Below are 21307 nucleotides of genomic sequence, written 5' to 3'. Positions count from 1 at the left end.
TACCCCAGGATATGAAATTAATTCATTTCGGAGTGGCTTTCGTAACATGATTCTTCCACATAATGAGTCATATTTTACATGTAAATCGCATAATTCGTTCCAAGACCTACAAAAACACCACATTAAATTTTAAAATAAAGGTAAGCCAGAATGAAATAGAGCCAAATACATTTCACTCATTCAATATATCTAACCTAACCATTAATACATGTAAATGAAGTAGATATTCGAACAATAATAAATGAAAAATACAAAAAGGATACGAAAATGTGGAACCTTACCTTTGGAGTGAGGCTATGTCCGAAAGCGAAAGTGGCGGCAGAAGAGAAGGGCAAACTGTAGAAAACATTAACAAATGGCAGAAAATATTAGCACTTGACTTTATGAAACACAAAATTATTTTCTATTCTTTTCTCCATTTTTTTCACTTTGTTTTGCACTTTATAAATTTCATTAATTTCTTCTTTACTTTCACTTCTCTGTTTTTTAGGATCACTTTGACCTTCCCCTTGGTTTACAATTAGCCTCTTTGAAAAATAATGATCCAGGGAACCTTGTTTCTGCCTACTTTTTAAAAAAAAACTCCTGAAATGACTTAGGCCAATGTCAACTGCATAAGCAAACGACCTCTGTGAACCTTTTCGGGGTGTTTCTTTTCTATGAAATCTGCCACTTTATGATACGAGGATAACATCTCCTTAATTTCTGCAGTTGTCTTAGTCGTATGTGTGTTCTGCTCTCCTCGTCGCAAGAGCAATATTCTTGAACAAAATCAGTTGCATGGTATCAAACTCCTTCAGGTCGTTCGTCGTAACCTCCTCTTGGTGCTCCTCGAGAAGCTCATTAATGTCATTCTCCTCGATGGCCAACCCCATGGACATCTCGGGTAAAATTATATCCCCAACCTCAGGTTGCGGAACAGGCTCAGGATCATCAAGTTTTGGCTTCACCTTCAGCTAGGCCTACGTCGAATCCCTCGAAGTATCTCCCACGAGAAGCTCAAGGTGCACTTCAAAACCTCATGCCAAGCTTTATCGATGAGTCTGAGGTATATCACAATATCGAAAGGCTCCTTCACAAATTTACAAAGGGTGAGGTTTATGCTATCAGTGTGATTTTGAAACATCTCTCTTGTATAGAACTTCTTGAAATTCAAAATCACTTGCTGGTCCATGGGCTGCAGGAGAGGGATGGTGTTAGGAAGAGGGTAGAGAACCTTGATAAAGGAATATTCTAGGAAGATATCATCCTCGAGGCCAGGAGGGTGAGCAGGGGCGTTGTCTAAAGCCAGCAGACATTTCAGACGGAGGCGCTTCTCTTCCAGATAATTTTCAACAGTCGGATCAAAAACGAGGTTTACACACTTAACGAAAAACTCTCGTTACCCAGGCTTTTGCATCAGCCCTCCACATCACTAGAAGCTTTTTCTTTAGCACTTTGTGGGAGTTGAAGGCTCGAGGACTCTCTGAATGATACACCAGTAGAGGCTTAACGTTACAATCCCCACTGGCATTGGTACAGAGTGCAAGGGTAAGCCTGTCCTTCATAGACATGCTCAGGCAGCTTCTTCTCTTCCGCCGTGATATAAGTCCGACAACGCATTTAAGAAAAAAAAAAAAAAAAAATCAGTTTTGACACTGCTGACTTGCTAAGGAATGTAGCCTTCCTGGAGAGTCATCTCGTCAAATTTCTTAACAAAGGCTTCAACCGCTTTCGTGTCCAAGCTGGCAGCCTCCCCTTGCCACAAGACCGAATGAACGCCGTTCTGTCTCCTGAATTTTTCAAACTACCCCTGTGAAGCCTTGAACCATGGGGGTGCCTGCTGTGATGTTACTTCTCCTGCATCGTCTTCAGCCTGACCATGCATGAGATCACTGAAAATGGAACTGGCCTTGTGCATAATACCGTCTTAGTGACCGTGTCTCCACCGATTTTATTGTCCTTCATCCTGAGGTAAAAAAGTCTCTCCACCTCATCATGGACATGGCTCTTCTTACTTGAAAAGACCGTCACGCCCTTAGAAGACGTTGCTGCTTTGATGGCTTCCTTCTACTTGAGGATGGTGCCTATCGTCAATGGATTTCGGCCATACTTGTTAGCAATAACACTCAACCGCATGCCAACCTAATATTTCTTGACTATCTCCAGCATCATCTCCATAGACAGCATCCTCTTCTTCTTTCCTTGAACATCAGCAACATTCTTGGGAACCATTGCTATAGAATTACGGGTTGAATAAAGCAATACAAAAACTGTAAGAACGAAATAAAAATCACTAAGTATTCAATCTGAACGATAGCGAATGCCCAAACAAAATCGTCAAGGAACGCCAGGCTCTTATGACGGTAACTAGAATCAGGGTGGGGAGATAACCAATGGGAGAGCAGGATTACTGTGGCAAGTTTAAATTCTATGCAGCACGCAAATTTTAAAACTTTTGGCGGCCGGAAGAATTTCATTTAGTATCCTCAGCATTTTTTTTTTGTAATGTGAGGTGAAAAATTCTTCACGTCATTTTGTAAAATGAGTTTTTTGTATTGAGAAACTTTTGTTTCTAGAGGTTTCACTTTATAGTAAATAGGCCTACTGTGCTAACCATGAAAACAGACATCAATGCAAAGAAATACAGTAGACCCCCGCCATACGACATTAATCCGTTCCGGAGTTGGGATCGTAATGTGAAATCGTCATATGGGGGGGGGAATAGAATTAGCTAATGCGTGCAAAACAAAAATTTTATACACATTAAAAATCAGTAACAAAATAGTATAGTAAGTACTACTTACATCTAAACTACATGCATATAATTAAATAACATTATAAATAAAAAATATATAAAGGAAAAATGAAATTTTATTTACCTTTGGGGTGACATGACTTTAGCTAATTATGTTACACTTAATAATAAAATCAGAAATTTTACGTACCGTATTTCCCGTATCATAAGACGCACCTTTTTCCTGAAAAATGACCCCAAAAATCACCCTGTGTCTTAACACTAGGAAAAATTTGTATAAGGAAGTTTGACAACCCTCAAACACCTAACTAATCACTTACAAATACTCATTCAACAGACATAAAATATAAACCACCAATTATCATTCATATGTAATAAAAAAAATATTTTCATATGCTTCGTTTATTATAGTGCAATAGCAAGTTATTTGTATTGGTAATCAGCTGTTGACTTGCTAACTCCCTTCTACAAGCAAACAACTAGTGTAGTGGTCTCCTAGCAGACGACGCTATTACAGTACATATTAGTTGTTTATGCAGTATTTATCTATTTTCTCATATTTTGTTGATATTTTGTAATAAAGCAATATTTTGATAATAACTTTGTTGCCTGAGTTCCGAAATAATACAAACAAACAGTTGCTGAATACACCTTGAAAAAAAAACATTTCACAGTTAGTTGAGTGCAGTGTTACCAAGTTAGCAGAAAACTAGAGCTAGAGTCACATACAGTAGCAAAAGTAGTCCACCTAGAGGAATTTCTAGACTTCTTTGATCGCTAATTAAGTTTGTGAGAAAATCTGTAGGCTATATGATAAATTAGGAAAATGTTACTGGAATTTTACTTCTTTACCAAAATTTGATTAACATTTGGCAACACTGCTTTAATGTAAACAACACTTGGAACACTATACAAGTAGTTGTTGTGGCAAGTTGGCAACTACTACTGATTTCAATGGTTTCTTCTATTAATATGTAAATAAATTGGGATAACTGGTGTTCAACTAATTAATATTAACTTAAGCATTTGCCAATACAGTGATACCTCGGTACTCGACCATAATCCGTTCGAGATCCGTGTTCGACCTCCGATTTGTTCGAGTACCGAATTTTTTTTCCCCATAAGAAATAATGGTATATATTCTATTCCGTTCCCAAGCACTCGAACAGGCCCAAAATATTAATAAAACGTGTACCTAAACAACAATAATTATCTAAATGTGTATGAAATTGGTCAGAAAATCCTATAAAACAATTTTAAACCATTTACTGTACTAAAATAAAACAATTTTAAACCATTTTCTGTACTGTAGTGAACATACCTTTGAGCAGCGGTTCGATGGCATACAGGGATGGATGTGGAGAGGATGGAAGGGGGAGGTTACTGCTTGGAAGGAGAGTCCCCTTCCATGATGTGGCGGGGTAGTTCTCCTTCAGGAGTTGTTTCTCTCTCCAATGAAAGGGTGGGCAGATCTATTTCAGGGGTTTCTTCTCTTCTTTGTCTCTTCTTTGGAGGAGAAACAGGCTTTGATGTAGCAGCTTTCTTTTCTTTTGTGAAAAACTGGTCTATTGTTAATTGTTTCTTCCTCCTCTGCAGTATTCTTCGAAAATGATACATGACACTATCATTAAACATATGCACTGCCCGGTTTGCTACTGCAATTTCTGGGTGGTATTTTTCAGCAAAAGCCTGCACATCTGCCCACTTGGAACAAATTTCATTGATGAGAGAACTTGGAACATCCTCCCTTACCTCATCCTCTTCTGAAGATTCCTGCTCCACAATCAGATCCTGCTGCTGTTGTTGTTGCAGGTGCAACAATTCCTCCACAGTCAACTCGGTAGAATGGCTTTCTACAAGCTCATCAATATCATCCTTGTCGACCTCAAGCCCCAAACTCCTGCCCATGACAACAATTTCCTCAACGACATCAGTGTCATCAGAAATTACAGGGGTAGCAGTGCTTGGACCCGCCTCTGGTTGGAAACCTTCAAACTCCCTCTCTGTGACACATGATGGCCACAGCTTACGCCAGGCAGAGTTCAATGTCCTATAGGTCACACCTCGCCAAGCTTGGTCAATCATGTTAACAGAGTTGAGGATGCTGAAGTGTTCCTTCCAGAATTCCTTTAGGGTCAACTTCGTGTCACTGGTCACTTCAAAACACTTTCTGAAAAGGGCCTTGGTATAGAGTTTTTTGAAGTTTGAAATGACCTGTTGGTCCATGGGCTGGAGTATGGGAGTAGTATTGGGGGGCAAGAATTTGATTTTGATAAAGCTGTATTCTTCTTTCAAGTCATCCTCGAGACCTGGAGGATGTGCAGGAGCATTGTCCATAACCAGAAGACATTTCATTGGCAAGCTCTTTTCAATGAGGTAAGCCTTAACCTGGGGGGCAAACACTTCGTTTATCCACTCAGTAAAGAATTGTCTTGTGACCCAAGATTTAGTGTTCGAGCGCCACATAACTGGTAGTGCACTTTTACAAATATTATTTCGTTTGAACACCCGGGGGTTGTCCGAGTGGTACACTAACAAGGGTTTGATCTTGCAATCGCCACTTGCATTTGCACACAGCAACAATGTTAGCCTATCTTTCATTGGCTTGTGACCTGGCATCTTCGTCTCGTCCTTGGTAATGTACGTATTGGCTGGCATTTTCTTCCAAAATAACCCAGTCTCATCACAATTAAAGACTTGTTGTGCGATCAAATTTTGTTCATTTATGTACCGATCGAATTCCCCCACGTATTTATCGGCTGCAATTTGATCCGAACTAGCTGCCTCCCCATGCCTAGTAACACGATGAATACCTGTTCTATTACGAAACTTTTCAAACCAACCCCTGCTCGCTTTAAATGTAAATGAATCACTTTCACTGGTACTCGGACTTTTCTTCACTAATTCTTCATAGATATGCAACGCTTTTTCACAAATGAACGCTTCACTAACACTTTCCCCGGCCAACTGTTTTTCTTTAATAAATATTAAAAGCAACTTTTCCATCTCCTCAATCACTTGTGGCCTTTGCTTAGTTACCGCCGTAACTCCCGTTGCAACATTCGCCTTCTTAATCATTTCTTTATGCTTTAAAAACGTAGAAATGGTCGACTTCGCCATTCCGTATTCTACCGCTAAATCGGACACTCGTACACCATTCTCATATTTCGCTATAATTTCCTTCTTCAACTCGATCGTTGTTCGCACTGTTTTCCTCTTCTCCTTCCCCTTAACACTCATTACTTTCTTGGGACTCATTATGAAAGCTAAAAAAGCAATTAAAAGCACTGAAAATCACTAAATCACAACGAATGCTGATCGCGCGTTGTCTGAGTGACGCTCTCGAGAGAACTGATGCTTCCCGAACAAGCGAGAGTGGCCGAGATGGCGCGATCATCACAAAGCCCATGCGGTCGTCACGTGTTCGGCTGGTCGAGTACCGAATTTTTGGTCGAGCACCGCAGCAAAAATTTCTCGAAAATTTTGGTCGAACTCCGAATTGTTCGAGTATAGAGTCGTTCGACTACCGAGGTATCACTGTATACCTAAAATACGGAAATTTACTGTGCTAGACAAAATCTCACAAGAGTTTCGGACCAGGAATTGCTGCTAGGAATTGTAAAATCTCAATTTTTTTCCCAAAAATGCTTTGCTAATTTAAGGGTGCAGTCTTACCACTTGTAGCGTCTTATGACACGGGAAATACGGTAATTTGTATTTTTCCTAACAGTACTTACTTCGAACTACTTTCTTAGGAGGATCTGGGATCTCCTCATTAACCAACCTGGGATCTCCTCATTAACCGACCAAAAATTTTGCGCAGTTCCCCCTCTCTCCGTTACCTTGTTGGGGCGCTCCAGGGCGGAAAGATACTCGCCCTGGGGCGACCCGGGGTCAGCGCGTGAGGCTGTGCTGTTAGGATCGTCAGTAAGCGTATGTTAAAGACCTCTTCACACTCCTGTAAGATACTCGGGGCAGGATGGGTGGGCCATAACCTGAAAGTAGTTCGAGGTAAGTACTGTTAGGAAAAATACAAATTACTTAAAACTTGTGATTTTATTATTAAGTGTAACATAATTAGCATTTGTTCCAACACGGAGTACTTACCTCGAACTACTTTCTTAGGAGACTTATACCTTAGGAGGAGGGAGTGGCTTACAGACCGGAATATCTCGTAACATCCAGGGGAACAAGACCTAGATAGGAGGCTAGGTCTAGACTGCCCAGGGAGAGGTAGGAGACCAGGGGAAAGCACGCATAAGTCTACCTTATGTACAACTCACCTTTAATTATAATCCAGACATGGTGTCCTTCAACGTCCATCTCTCACATGGAAGGAGGATAGGAAATAGGATGGGATAAGGGAGAGGGTAGCAAGGAAGGGGGGAGTAAGGAGGAACCTGTGTCGCTTGCGATTACTTCCCACGGGCTACTCACGGCCCAAACTACTAAACTTGCTGCATAGCTGAAATTACTGGCCCAAATGAAGAAGGCATCCAGGGACTTCCTTGTACAATCCTTCAGGTAATGAGCTGTAAAGGTGGATTGTCTGGCCCAAGTACCCGCACGCAAGATTTGGCCCACTGCCATGTTAGTGTCAAAGGCCAAGGATGTGCTAAGGCCCCTAATGTCATGGGGTCTCGGGGTCCCAGGGACCGTGGAGCCATCACTCTCGTACGCATTTTTGATAACCTGTCAGAGCCAGAAAGATATAGTATTCTTAAAAACTGCCTTCTTGACTGGGCCTGTCGATACGAACAAACTCTTGATAGCTGGTCTGAGTTTGGATGTCCTACTGAGGTATTTCCTGATAGTCCTCATGGGGCACAAAAGCAGGTCTTCCAGGTTGTCCGAGCGCGGAATTGCTGTAATAGAGAATTCCTCGAACCTAGGGTCCACAATTGCTGGGTTCTGGGTCTTTGCCATGAATTCTGGTAAGAACCTAAACGACATATCCTTCCATCTCTTCGAGTGTGAGACTTTGAAGGAAAATCCGTGGAGTTCGCTCACCCGTTTGGCCAAGGCAAGGGCTAGCAAGAATACAGCCTTGAGGGTGAGGTCCTAGTCTAGGATGTCTTTAAGAGGCTCGAAAGGGGGTCTCGAGAGAGCCCTGAGGACCTTGGCTACATCCCACTGGGGAACCCTTGAGGAGTGGGGGTCACAAGACTGTTCAAAACTTCTGATAAGCATGGAGATGTGGCGAGAAGCCCCTAGCTTGATGCCCTTGAGTTGGAAAACCTGGCCCAGTGCTGCACGGACTCCTTTGTTGGCTGGGATGGAGACTCCCAGGTCGTCCCTCAGGTGAACTAGGAAGTCTGCAATACTGTGGACCGATGCATCTAAGGGCCACAGATTCTGAGTGGCACACCATTTAACAAATGTGGCCCATTTTGCCTGGTACACCACGCACGAGGACTTCCAGAGATACCCCGACATTCTGGCAGCAGTCTTATCCGAGAAACCTTCCTTCCTTAGCAGGCGCTTGATAACCTCCACACGTGTAGCCTCAGGCCCTGGGGGTTTTCGTGTAGACTTCGGAAGTGGGGCTGACTTAGTAGGTCTTCTCTTGCCGGAAGGGGCTACGGCGGAAGGGTGGACAGGTCCTGAAGATATGCGAACCACTCCCTCTCCGGCCACCAGGGCGCTACCAATGTCATCTTTGTGGAACTCGATTGTCTTAGCCTGTTGAGTACCTGCCTGATAATCCCGAAGGGGGGAAAGGCGTACACGTCGAGGCCGTCCCACGAGTGCTGGAAGGCGTCTTCGAACGCTGCTGTCGGATCAGATACGGGAAGCTGTGCGTTGAGTCTTGTGGTGAACAGGTCTATCACCGGGGAGCCCCAACGCTGGAGAACTTCCTGTGCCACCTGCGGATGAAGAGACCATTCTCACCCTACCACCTGACCCGTCCTGCTGAGTCAGTCTGCCAGGACGTTTCTCTTTCCCGGAATAAACCTGGCTGTTAACAGAATGTGGTTCGTTTCGGTCTATTCCAGGATCTGAGCCGTGAGGTCGCACAATTCCCTTGACCTTAGGCCTCTCTGCTTCTTGATGTATGCCACCACCATGGCGTTGTCGCACGAGTGCCACCGAGTTTCCCCGAAGGAGACGGGGGAATGTGGCTAGGGCCTTTTGTACCGCCATGAGCTCTAGAAGATTGATGTGCCAGGTCTTTTCCTCCACTGACCATTTCCCCTCTGCTGTTTCTTCGAGGAGATGAGCTCCCCACCCCTCTTTCGATGCGTCCGTGAAGAGCAGCATCTCCGGAGGAGCGGAGGCGAACGGGATTCCTTTCAGCGTGTGTCTCCTGTCGGACCACCAGATGAGCGTGTCTTTGGAGGAAGGGGACACCTTGACTATCTTCTGCGGAGACTCCTCCACTGACCAGAGATCCTTCAGGTTCCACTGGATTGGTCTTAGCTTGAGCCTGCCTTGTGGGACCAATTTCTCCAAGGAGACCAGGTGACCCACTAGTCTCTGCCAATCCTTGGCTCGCACTGGAGTGCCAGATAGAAACGGGCGAATTACCTGGTCTAGGTTGTCCAGCCTCTCCTGGTAAGGGAAGGCTCTCGTCAGCTGGGAGTCTAGGACCATCCCCAGGTATGTCATCCTGATGGTGGGGACAAAATGGGACTTCTCGAGGTTGAGCGTAATACCGAGCTCCTTGCAGAAGGGCGCCTTGATTCTTTAAGTCTGCCTCTGAGCCTGAAAGCAGCAACCAATCGTCGAGGTACCTGATCAGCCTGATGCCCTGTTTGTGTGCCCAGACTGAGACCAGGGCGAACACCTTCGTGATCACTTGTGGAGCCGTCGACAGACCAAAGCAGAGGGTCTTGAACTGAAGGGTCTGAGAACCCCACCTTACTCTGAGGAACTTCCTCCTGGAGGGGTGTACGGGGATCTGAAAATAAGCATCCTTGAGATCCAGGGACATCATGAAATCCCCTTCTCTCAAGGTCGCCCGCACCAACTTCAGCGTGTCCATCTTGAAGGGGGTTTTCTTGATGAACTTGTTCAGAGCCGAAAGGTCGATGACTGGCCTCCAACCTCCCGTCGCTTTCTCCACCAGGAAGAGCCTGCTGTAGAAACCCGGAGAAGGCTCGTGAACGGGCTGTAGGGCTCCCTTGCTTAACATGGTTTCCACTTCTGCTTGCAGGGCTGCTCTCTTCTCCGCGTCTTTGGGCGCCAGCCACTCCGCCCGGTGTTCGGGGATCAACGGGGGCGGTTCTGACATGAAGGGAATCCTGTATCCCTCCCTAAGGATTGTCACCGTCCATGGATCCGCTCCGTTGTCCCACCATGCTTGCCAATACTGTTTGAGGCATTCCCCCACCTGAGGCGTGGAAAGGTGTAGGGGGCCTCTCTCCCTATCTCCTAGGGAGACGGTTGGAGCAGCCTTTCCTTGACCCTGAGTACTTAAGTCTAAAGGAGGCCTGAGGCTGGGCACCACTCCTTCTGGAGGGCCGTAGGGATTGGTGCCAGGAAGAGGAGGAAGCCTCCTGCCTAGCCGGAGGTGTAGGTGTGTCTGTTGGCGCTCTTCTAATTGAGGGCCGCCTTGTCACTTGTTACCTGGGTTCGGCTGTACTTTTCAGCTTCTCGACCCTCTCTACTGTCTCCGTTACTGCCTGAAGGGGGAACACAGTCTCGCACCAAACAGGGGAGTCCCTCAAGAACTTTGCTTCCCTCTCGGGGAGCCTACGGGGCAACCTGTTCAACACCGTGTCCCTTCTCCTCAGGACCCAGTTAGCTGTCTGGGTAAGGGACTGGAAGGTGAGGAACTTCATCGCCTTGCCCCCCCGATCGGATTAGTTCCTGCAACAGGGCCTGAGTTTCTGGCACCGACAGGTCGTGCGCCAGCTGGAAGCCTGCTAGGGTGCACGCCCACCAGTCCAACCAAGAGGTTATGTTGACGATGTCTTGCGAGGTGTCTTCCATCATGGCAGCCTCCGCTTGCGAGAAGACCACCGGCGCATAAAGGCTCCGTTCATCGGTGTTGCCCTGGTTCAGGGTAGCGACCGCCTCTTCCAGTGTGCGGGGCCCTGAGTGCCGCCCGTCTGGCACATAGAATTTCTTCTAGTTCTAAGGTCTGGCAGGAGCTTGAAGGAACCCTGTGCTCTCAACCAGTTCTTCGGGCCTGACACGAAACGATCCACATGTTCCATCCCCAGGGCAACGTCGGGCGCTCAAGGTAGGGTCACGGATGGTTTCTGCTGGACAGGGTTGTCCACCATCCTGCCCAAAACCTGACAACCAAGCTTGTTCCGACGCGGGCTGAGGCTCGTCCAGCCTATGGTGGTGTCGGATAAGGGCCAGCACTTTCCGGTAGGATGAGACCTCGTCCGGAGAGCACTCTCCTGTGCCCAACAAGTCTTCCACTATCTGCACCTCTGTGTCGGAAGCCTCATCGAACACGGAGGGATCCGTGGGAGCGGAGGCATCCCTCCCCTCCTAGCGGGTTAATGGAGCAGCTGCCTCCGCCGCGAGTAGAGTTGCCGGGGCGGGGGTAGCCGTCATGGGTCTAGCCCCTCCCGGGGAAAACCGGATGGCGCTTGCTGATGGTCGTGGCAGCGGCGTGCTCTGTAACTTGGCTGGAGCCGCTGCGACAAAATGGCTGGGAGCTAAGCCGCTGGGTCCCACCCGCGGAAGGTCCCGTCGCACGGGTGGAGCCGCTGACTTGCTGGAAAGGGGCAACTGGAAGTGTGCCAACAACTGCACCCAACGAGCGGGCGGAGCCAAAGAGACACTGGGCAAGGGTACGGAAGCGGCTCCAGCAGCCACCGAGGCCGGCACTGGAGCGGCAGCCGTCTTGCTCGACTCACGATGGTGACGAACCACTGTGATATATCTCCTCCTCGAGGAACTACTCTTCTTATATTTCCTCCTAGAGGACTTTGACCTCTTCTTGGCCGGGCTGGCGTAGGAGCTACGTCTCTTCCTTCTGGACCTCTTCCTCTTCGAGTCCCGGTCGCTAGAACTTTCCGATGAGAAAGAACCGTAGGAGGAGTAGCTGTCCGAGGAAAAGGAGCTGTCTGAGTCCTCTGTCTCAATCACGAGTCTTCTAGGGGTCCTTGGTCTGGATACCGGGGTAAAGGGCTCCATGAAGTCTGGCGGAAGCATAGCTGAGGGCGCCAGGGGTGAGCGGATAGCAGGGCGAGAGGCAAACCATTCCTTGAACTCTTCTTCTAACCTCATAGGGGACCTGAAGGGCGTCCTAGGTGCCGTCCACACAATAGAGTCGGGGTCCGAAGAACACGTGGGCCGCCATTTTTCATCCCGACCACCCCCCGAACCCGCTGAACCTAAAAAGCACTGCCACGATGTGGGGGTGGGCGCTGTTTCGGGCTTCCCCAACACCGGGTCTTCACTTGAGACGGGTCCTGCAGGCACCAGGCCTTCGTCTACCACACAAACTTCCGCCACACTAGCAGTCACCCCACTTGTCTGCGTAGGCCCCTTCACAACAGATTCCCCGACATCAAGACTCATGGGGAACGGCAATGGGCCGTTTCCCCGCAACGGACTTACCTCATCCCCTACTCTGGGTAGGGGAAGGTGAAGGAGAACCTCTCTCCGAAGGCGACGTTCGCGGCGAGGTAAGGCCCATCTTCTTGGGAGATCTCTTGGGCGCCTTCTTCTTCTTCTTGGCGAACAAGTTCAGGCCAGGACTCGCACTCCAGGCACGTGGAGGTAGGAGAGCATTTATTCCCCCGACACGAGAGGCACAACGTGTGCGGGTCGACCTCTGGCCTAGAGAGCCAGGCTCTGCAAGACATACCAGCTTGGGGCCCGGGAAAACGATGCTGGGATTCCATAATGATGGAAAATGAACACGCAAGCAACACAAGAACACAAGGGAAAGGTGAGGAACACAACGGAAACACGTGGTGCACAAGGGATAAGGAACACAAGGAAACACGTGGGACACAAGGGATGGAGAACACAAAGGAACACGTGGTACACAAGTGATCGGACGGGATAAGTGAGAGAGAGTGGCGATGTTATCTACGCCGCGACCAGACGCTTACTGAGAATCCTAACAGTACAGCCTCACACGCTGACTCCGGGTCGCCCCAGGGAGAGTATCCTTCCGCCCCAGAATGCCCCAACAAGGTAACAGAGAGAGGGGGAACTATGCAAAATTCTTGGTCGGTTAATGAGATCCCAGATCCTCCTAAGAAAGTAGTTCGAGGTAAGTACTCCGTGTTGGAACAATTTATTTTTATTAAGCACTTGAAATTAAAAATGCATTTTTATTATTTTTTTCTTTTGAAATTTTTTTTACAATTTTTTTTTCTAGAACTTGATTTTATACAGTAGCACTTCTTCATCTTCACTTTACTCTTCTTCAGCTTTTTTCCTAGAATCACTCATATCATCTTTGCTTTCTGACTTTTCTTTTGGAGAGACATTTATCCAAAGAAGCCTGTTTCTGACGACTTCAAAATATTTTTAAAATTACTCTTGCACCTGTCATTAACACTGCCCATAAGACGACCTGTGAGAACTTTTAATAGGTGTTTTTTATCAATGAATCTAGTAAGGTTTCCATACCAACCGAAAGCTTCCCTTATTTCTGCCGATGTCGTTTCTTCTGTCTCCCCCACGTCCTCGCCACCACTAGAGTGCTGCTCCTCTTGAATGATGGTCATCTGCATTGCCTCCAACTCCTTCAAGTCTTCAGTCGTAAGCTCCTCCCTGTGCTCCTCAATAAGGTTATCGACGTCAGCCTCATCAACATCATTTCCTCAACATCAACCTCAGGGGCAGGATTATCATCAGCTTCGTCTTCTGGTGAGGGTTTGAAACCTTCGAAGTCGCATTCTGCCACATCAGCTGACCACAGTTTCTTCCATGAGGAGTTCAAGGTGTGCCTCGAAACCTCATTCCAAGCTTTATCGATCATCTTCAGGCACTGAACGATGTCAATATGACCCTTCCAAAATTCACGGAGGGTGAGTCGAGCACTTTTGGTCACTTTGAAGCATTTTCTGAGCAGATGCTTTGTGTAAAGCTTCTTGAAGTTGGCCATCACTTGCTGGTCCAAAGGCTGGAGGAGAGGGGTGGTGTTCAGTGGCAGATAGAGAACCTTGATGAAGGAGAAGTCCGGATGTATGTTGGCCTTGAGGCCAGGAGGGTGAGCAGGGGCATTGTCCAGTACCAGGAGACATTTCAAGAGGAAGATTGTTCTCTTCTAAAAATTTCTTGACAGCAAGACCGAAGCAGACGTTTAGTCGCTTAATAAATATGGTCCTCGTGACCCAGGCCTTGTCATTAGACCTCCAAAATACCGAGAGCCTATCCTTCGTGATACAGTATTTTTTGCCTTGAAGGCACGAGGATTCTCTGAGTGGTACACCAGTAGGGGCTTAATTTTTAAGTCCCCACTGGCATTTGCATAAAATGCGAGGGTAAGTCTGTCCTTCATCAGTTTATGGCCAGGAAGTTTCTTTTCTTCTGCTGTGATATATGTATGATGGGGCATTTTCTTCCAGAAAAGGCCAGTTTCATCACAGTTAAACACTTGCTGAGGAATGTAGCCTACTCTGGAAATTAATTCCTCAAACTTCTTGAGGAATTCGTCTGCTGCTTTCTTGTCAGAACTGGCCGCCTCTCCATGCCTGACGACTGAATGAATACCAGTCCTCCTCTTAAAGCGATCAAAACACCCATGAGAAGCCTTGAACTCTTGGGGGGGAGTTTGCTGCGACGTTCCTTCATCTCCACCGTCTCTCTGGGCTTCCACGAGATAGGCGAAGATGCCGCTCACCTTGTGCAAAATTACCGATTGCATGAGTGTATCACCCGCGAGTTCCTTCTCTTTAATCCATAGTAAAAGGAGTCTCTACATCTCGTCGTTGATTGGGGTCCTTCCACTGGCAAGGATAGTCATGCCCTTAGAAGACTTACTTGCTTTAATGGCTTCCTTGTTCTTGATAACTGTACCAATCGTTGACTGGTTACGGCCATATGCCCTAGCGAGGGTAACGATGCATGTGCCTTCTTCGTATTTCTTGATTATCTCCAGCTTAGTTTCCACAGTAATCATCATCTTACTTCTCCCTTTAACATTACTAGCAATTTTGGGACCCATGGCTAATGAATTAAAGTTTGAATTAGCACTAAAATGCACAAAAAATACAGTATCGCAAGCACTCACACGAGATCAAGTCTTTACGAAACACGCGAGATTCTGAACTGAGCGCGCGATTAACAAAGAGAGAGAGAGAGGCAGCATCTCTCTCAGGCATTGTGGGAGGGATTTCGGCCAATAGCATATCGGCATCTTAGTGATCCCGTGACGCCAACCAATAGCAGTCCAGCATCTTGGTGACGTATGCAGTGACGCATATAGTGACGTATGAGAGTGGTGTGAGGCGAGTGACTCGCACAGTCATAAGCGCACAGTCATAAGCGCACAGACCGCCAAGTTTGAATTTTGGAATTTAATGCCGTAAGGCGGGGAAAATGCCGTAACAAGGGGACAAAAAAAACTTTGTATTCCACATCGTATCGTGAAAAAAACGTAAGCTAGGGACGCCGTAACCCAAGGGTCCACTGTATTCATAAATTTTAGGCTGTTATCAGAATGAAGCAAAGTTGCAAGTCTAGAGTTTCATAGACATACTATAACACATGGAATAAAACATTTAGTATCCTGAGTATTTTTTTTTAATATGAGGTGAAAAATTCTTCGCATGTCATTTTGTAAAATGAGTTTTTTGTATAGAGAAACTTTAGTATCTAGAGGTTTCAATTTATAGTAAATATGCCAACTGTGCTAACCATGAAAACAGACATCACTGCAAAGCAATATTCATAAATTTTAGACTCTTATCAGAAAGAAGCAAAGTTGCAAGTCTAGAGTTTCATAGACATACTATAACAAGTAGAATAAAAACAGCAACACCAAGAAAGTGTAAGAAACTAGACAAACTGGTGAACAAATATTAAACTATTATGGAAGAGAAATAAAAGTAAAAGGGATCAGAAAGCAATATGGTCTTCACAACTAAAACTAGACACAGACTAAAGTACAAAGACAATACCATGACATACCAAACTCTATACCTTAATGCTGAAACTATGACTAATGCACAAGGACAATCACATGATGTATCAAAATCTATACCTCAGTGCTGAAACTATGACTAATGCACAAAAGCAATCATATACTGTAATGCATCAACATATACAGTATACCTTATTTATCAAAACTGCAAAAAGAATATCAAAGTCCCTTTAAATGTAACTGAAAATAAACTCTTTTCAGAATATACATTACTGATGTATCTCTGTGTTGATAGAAAGATATCAACACAATCAAATAATGTACTGTATATTGTTTGATTACTTTATCAAGTTTGAATCTCATAACTATCCATCAGACATAATTAATAGGGCTGATGTTTTTCAAGCAAAATAAAAAGTTAATGAAAAATCATATTCTACAAATAAATCTTACCTTTTTCATAGAAACTCCACTTTCCTCCAAGAGGTCAACTTTAGGTCTCTTGCGAGGGCGCACATTAGGGTTTGCTATTCCATTTGAGATATTATTACTGCTAGTGATTGCACCTTTTCTCTCATCGCCTCCTTGCTTAGGCTGTGGTGCCATAGTCTTATCTACACCTGCTGAACTACTTTGATTTTTGTTAGCTTCTGCAAACAAATTTCTGCAGCCCTCAGATAAGATTTTTTCCTTTCTTGGAGACTTATCATTATCTAAAGCCCGACCAATAACCAAATCTAGAGTTTTGGAAAACAAGAGGGATACGTCACAATTTCCATTCCCATTTATTCTTGCATCAATAGCTTTGTGAAGGGGAGATTTTTCAGTTTCATTGTTATTGTTGTTATTCAAATTTTCAGGATGAAAGAAATTAAGATGAGAACGATTACTACGCACGACAGATGTTGACCCATTAACCATATGTTCCACAATATTATTTATCAATTGTTGCTGAGATGCACATATAGTAGTTTCTGTAGTAAGATTTAAAGGCTGCTCATCACACTGCACAGATCGATGCTGATTTGAAGAATGATTGTGCTGATGAGATTGAGTCGGAAAAACCACAGGAGTAGAAAAAGAAGCATGAGGTGAGATGACTAGAGAGCTATTATGACCAATTGACAGTTGGGGAATCACACCAGTTGCTAAAGCTCCACTCGGGGTCCCTATATCCTGTTCTGAGGTGTTTTGATGAGGCACCTGAATTCCTGCCTCATTCTTATGCCTCCGATTTCTCATGGACCAGTTAGGAGATGATTTTAACTTTTCTTCTGTAGGGCTTGTCTGAAAATAAATGGAAATATAGAACAGTAACAAAGAATTCTATAAAGGTATAAAAATATAACCTTTTCCAATTACCAACATAGCCACTATTCAAGACACTATGAATTACCTTAAACTCTTTTATGCAATTTTCATTCATGCCAATTAGACATTCAAAATAACATACAAACTATTCAGATTTTACATTACAGCTACACAACACAATAAATGAGAAAAATGAATTTCATCTATAATAATTGGACGCCTGATAGACTAAATTGATACCATCATTACTATTCATCTTGTAGGACCCATGATAAATAGTGAAACACAAAAATAGTCTTTTCAATTAATATATTCTTAAGCTAACCCGCAAAAAAATTGAATAGATAAGCTTAAAAACATATGCAAAAGTTTACAAATTTTAAAATTGATAAAAATGGGAAAATTTACAGAGAAATACCCAAAAATGCTAGGTCTTAATATAAAAATAAGTAATTACAGTACCTAAATTAATACACAATAATAAAAAAAAATAAACGGAGTAACAAGATGTAAATTGTAAAGCTAAAAGATATTCTACTATCATTACCATTATCTCCTACGCCTATTGACGCAAAAGGCCTCTGTCAGATTTCGCCAGTCGTCTCTATCTTGAGCTTTTAAATCAATATTTCTCCATTCATCATCTCCTACTTTGTTTCATAGTTTTCAGCCATGTAGGTCTGGGTCTTTCAACTCTTTTAGTACCTTGTGGAACGCAGTTGAAAATTTAGTGAACTAAACTCTCTTGGGGAGTGCAAAGAGCATGCCCAAACCATCTCCATCTACCCATCACCATGATCTCATCCACATATGGCACTCGAGTAATCTCTCTTATAGATTCATTGGTAATCCTGTCCTGCCATTTAACTCTTGATATTCTTCTGAGGGCTATGTTCTCAAACCTAATAAATCAGTTGGATATTGTTTCATTGTTATACTACGCCTCATGTCCATAGATTAACACCGATCTTACTAAACGGATATATATCCTGATTTTTATAGGTAATTTCAGGCGATTTGATTTCTAAATTTTTCTCAACCTAGCCATTATCTGATTCCCTTTTTTCAATCTTTCATTAAACTCAAATTTTAAAGATCCTTTATTAGAGATTTAGTTCCTAAATATTTAAATGATTCCATCTCATTAATCCTTGCTCCTTCCAATGATATTTAATCTTCCACTGTATAATCTATTCTCATCATCTCTATCATCTTCTACAGTACTTATCTTGAGCCCAACATAATGAGATATTTCATGCAATTACCATAAATTTGGTTTGTAAAAGCAAGAATACATATGTAACTAATGATGATGTGTATTTCTTAAAGAGCTGAAGCATAAAATTATGGAACAATCGCTATTTATAACGAAGGGAGCAATAACCAAGAAAACTGAAAATAGCTTCTGATGTATTGTACAAAAAAATATAACAATCTAAGTAAAATTATCCATTTTTATAGATACATAAAGCTCTTTATCTCATACATATGAGTGGAGCCAGAGAAAACAGCCTTACCATCACTGATGCAATTACAGTTGCCCTTCTTTATCAAGGTTTCTTTCTTTGGGGTTCCGGTTTTACGCAACCCAGAACAACGCAATACTTATTAAATAAAATTTCTCATTATCGATATAAAAATCACGCTGCACGATGATCACAAATAGCCCACGCTCCCTTACACGGCTAGTGCTGTGCGCCACTACCTAATTCTCCAACTAGCGGGTCCTAACACTCTCTGTACAGTGTATAACAATTTACTGTGGTAAAAAAATTACAGGTGTATTTGAAATAAACCGGATTTTGAATAAACTGGTGTTTCACTTAACTGTATCCAATATATATTTACATTTTAGTATTGTATCTCTAATTATAAACAGCGAATTATAATTGCACGCATAGTTTTCATTCAAATCGGCTGATAAACCCTGCTTAGTCCATCGTCAACCTCAATTTTCAGATCAAATAACTCCCTTATTAAGGCATGCTACCAAAGGATATTTCATTTTTACTAAAAGGAACAATTATTTCTTGCTCTATCATTTTCCAATTACCATATTAATTTCAATAGTTTTTTAAATACTTCTCTCATTTTATTTACTTGTATCGAGTTAAATCGCATAAGATTAGCCGGAAATTCATTCATGTTGCCGATGCACTATGTTTTATAGTTTTTAGCTCTGTGGTGCTTGATTATAAAGCTTAGGAAATTATTTATTACGGCTGAAACAGTGATTATTCAATAGAGACTTTGCAAGAAACCAAAAATTTTATTTGAGAGAGAGAGAGAGAGAGAGAGAGAGAGAGAGAGAGAGAGAGAGACTCCATTACCTCTTTGGTAGAGCAATTTAGTTTAAGCATTTAGAGAGCTCTTCTGATCCTGTCTAACTTATTCTTGAACTCGTTTGCTATGTTACTGTTTACTACATCTGCTGAAAGTCTATTCCATGTTTTTGCTATTTTGTATGAAAGAAATTGCCGCATGGAGTTGTGTTGTATCTTTCCGATTCCAGTTTGCAACAGTTATTATTATTATTATTAAAAATTGATAAGCTACAACCTTAGTTGGAAAAGCAAGATGATATAAGCACAGGGGGTCCAACAGAGAAAACAGACCAGTGAGGAAAAGAAACAAAGAAAAATCAAATTTTTTAAGAATAGTAACATTAAAATAAATATCTCCTATATAAACTATAAAATCTTTAACAAAACAAGAGGAAGAGAAATAAGATATAACAGTGTGTCCAATTGTACCCTCAAACAAGAGAACTCTAACCCAAGACAGTGGAAGACCATGGTACAGAGGCTATGGCACTACCTAAGACTGGAGAACAATGGTTTGATTTTGGAGTGTCCTCCTAGGAGAGCTAAAGAGTCTACTACATTACGAAGAGGAGAAGTGGCCACTGAACAATTACAGTGCCGTAACCCCTTGGGAGAAGAAGAATTGTTTGGTAATCTCGGTGTTGTCAGGTGTATAAGGACAGAGGAGAATACATAAAGAATATGCCAGACTATTCGGTGTGTGAGTAGACAATGGGAAAAGGAACCGTAACCAGAGAAAAGGATCCAAAGTAGTACTGTCTGGCCAGTCAAAGAACCCCATAACTCTCTAGTTGCCCTGGTCAACCTACTACCAATGGATTGATTTGTGATAAGTGTGAATAGATTGTTGCAATCTACATTTGTTATGCCTTCAGGAGTTTTGAATAACTATTAACTGTACTCTTAGTCGTCAAGTTTGTAGATCAAATAAAGTTCAAACATTCCATCCTTCGTCTATATCAAAATTGCCTTAGTGTTGGAGCTAGTTTCGTGGCCCTAGCTTGTATTGCTTCCAGTCTATCTATATCCTTTTGAATACTTGGAGCCCAGAATTGGACTACGTATTCTAGATGGGGTCTTACTAGTGATGTACACAGCTGTAGTAGACTGTCTTTGTTTCTGTATTTGAATTGTCTTGCTCTCTCTCTCTCTCTCTCTGTATGTGTGTAAGAAATAAAATCTTAGTTCACATATTACAACCTGAGTTTAAGAATGAAATTAACATGACTATTAATAATTGCGGTGATCATTTCATCGCTTCAAGTGGTACAAGAAACAAAAAGATGGCATTCAATTACAACAGCTGTCTCTCTCTCTCTCTCTCTCTCTCTCTCTCTCTCTCTCTCTCTCTCTCTCTCTCTCTCTCTCCAGTGTTATACAATACTTATTACATATACTGTGGATGAAGAACCCAAAATAGGTTTTATTAAAAAGCGTCAATTAAATATAAAACAAAAAAATTATACCGAGTATAAATCCATTTCAATCGTAGCTTGAAATATGACATCCGATTTCGTCAGCAAACCACTATTTTTAGGAAACTTCACTTTATTCTAGAAAATTGCTACTATTTAAATAGTTAATTGTGCTTTAAGAAAACCCTGTACTTTTGTTTTAAATTTCGGAAATGTTTTATAAATAGAGTATTGCTGACTTATTTTTGTTTAACTTTTTGCTGTGATCAGATCAGCTAATGTCTAGCTCTCGCTCTCAATAATATGAGCGTACGAATACAATAACAAAGCATTGTTTATACCATTTCTTAACTTATTCAAACCATCTATAAAGTTAATATTACATAAGCACCAATGTCTTATAACCTATCATATTTATTGTTTAGTACATTTAAAACCATCATTCTCTCTCTCTCTCTCTCTCTCTCTCTCTCTCTCTCTCTCTCTCTCTCTCTCTCTCTAGGATACCTTT

At 43.1% G+C, this 21307-nt stretch overlaps 1 protein-coding gene across 1 annotated transcript in view; it reads right to left on the bottom strand.

Moving 5' to 3' along the window:
* The window catches only part of bbx (bobby sox), a 504832-nt gene that overhangs the window by 27116 nt on the left and 456409 nt on the right, over positions 1-21307 (bottom strand). The window contains exon 5 of the mRNA XM_068386245.1: positions 16200-17033. Within this exon, the coding sequence (XP_068242346.1) occupies positions 16200-17033 (834 nt within the window). The remainder of the gene's footprint in view (positions 1-16199; positions 17034-21307) is intronic.

This window comes from Palaemon carinicauda, chromosome 1, assembly GCF_036898095.1.
Source record: "Palaemon carinicauda isolate YSFRI2023 chromosome 1, ASM3689809v2, whole genome shotgun sequence".
NCBI classification, from domain to species: Eukaryota; Metazoa; Arthropoda; class Malacostraca; order Decapoda; family Palaemonidae; genus Palaemon; species Palaemon carinicauda.
Note: the sequence above shows the minus strand (reverse complement) of the source record. Positions and strands in the feature narration are given on the sequence as shown.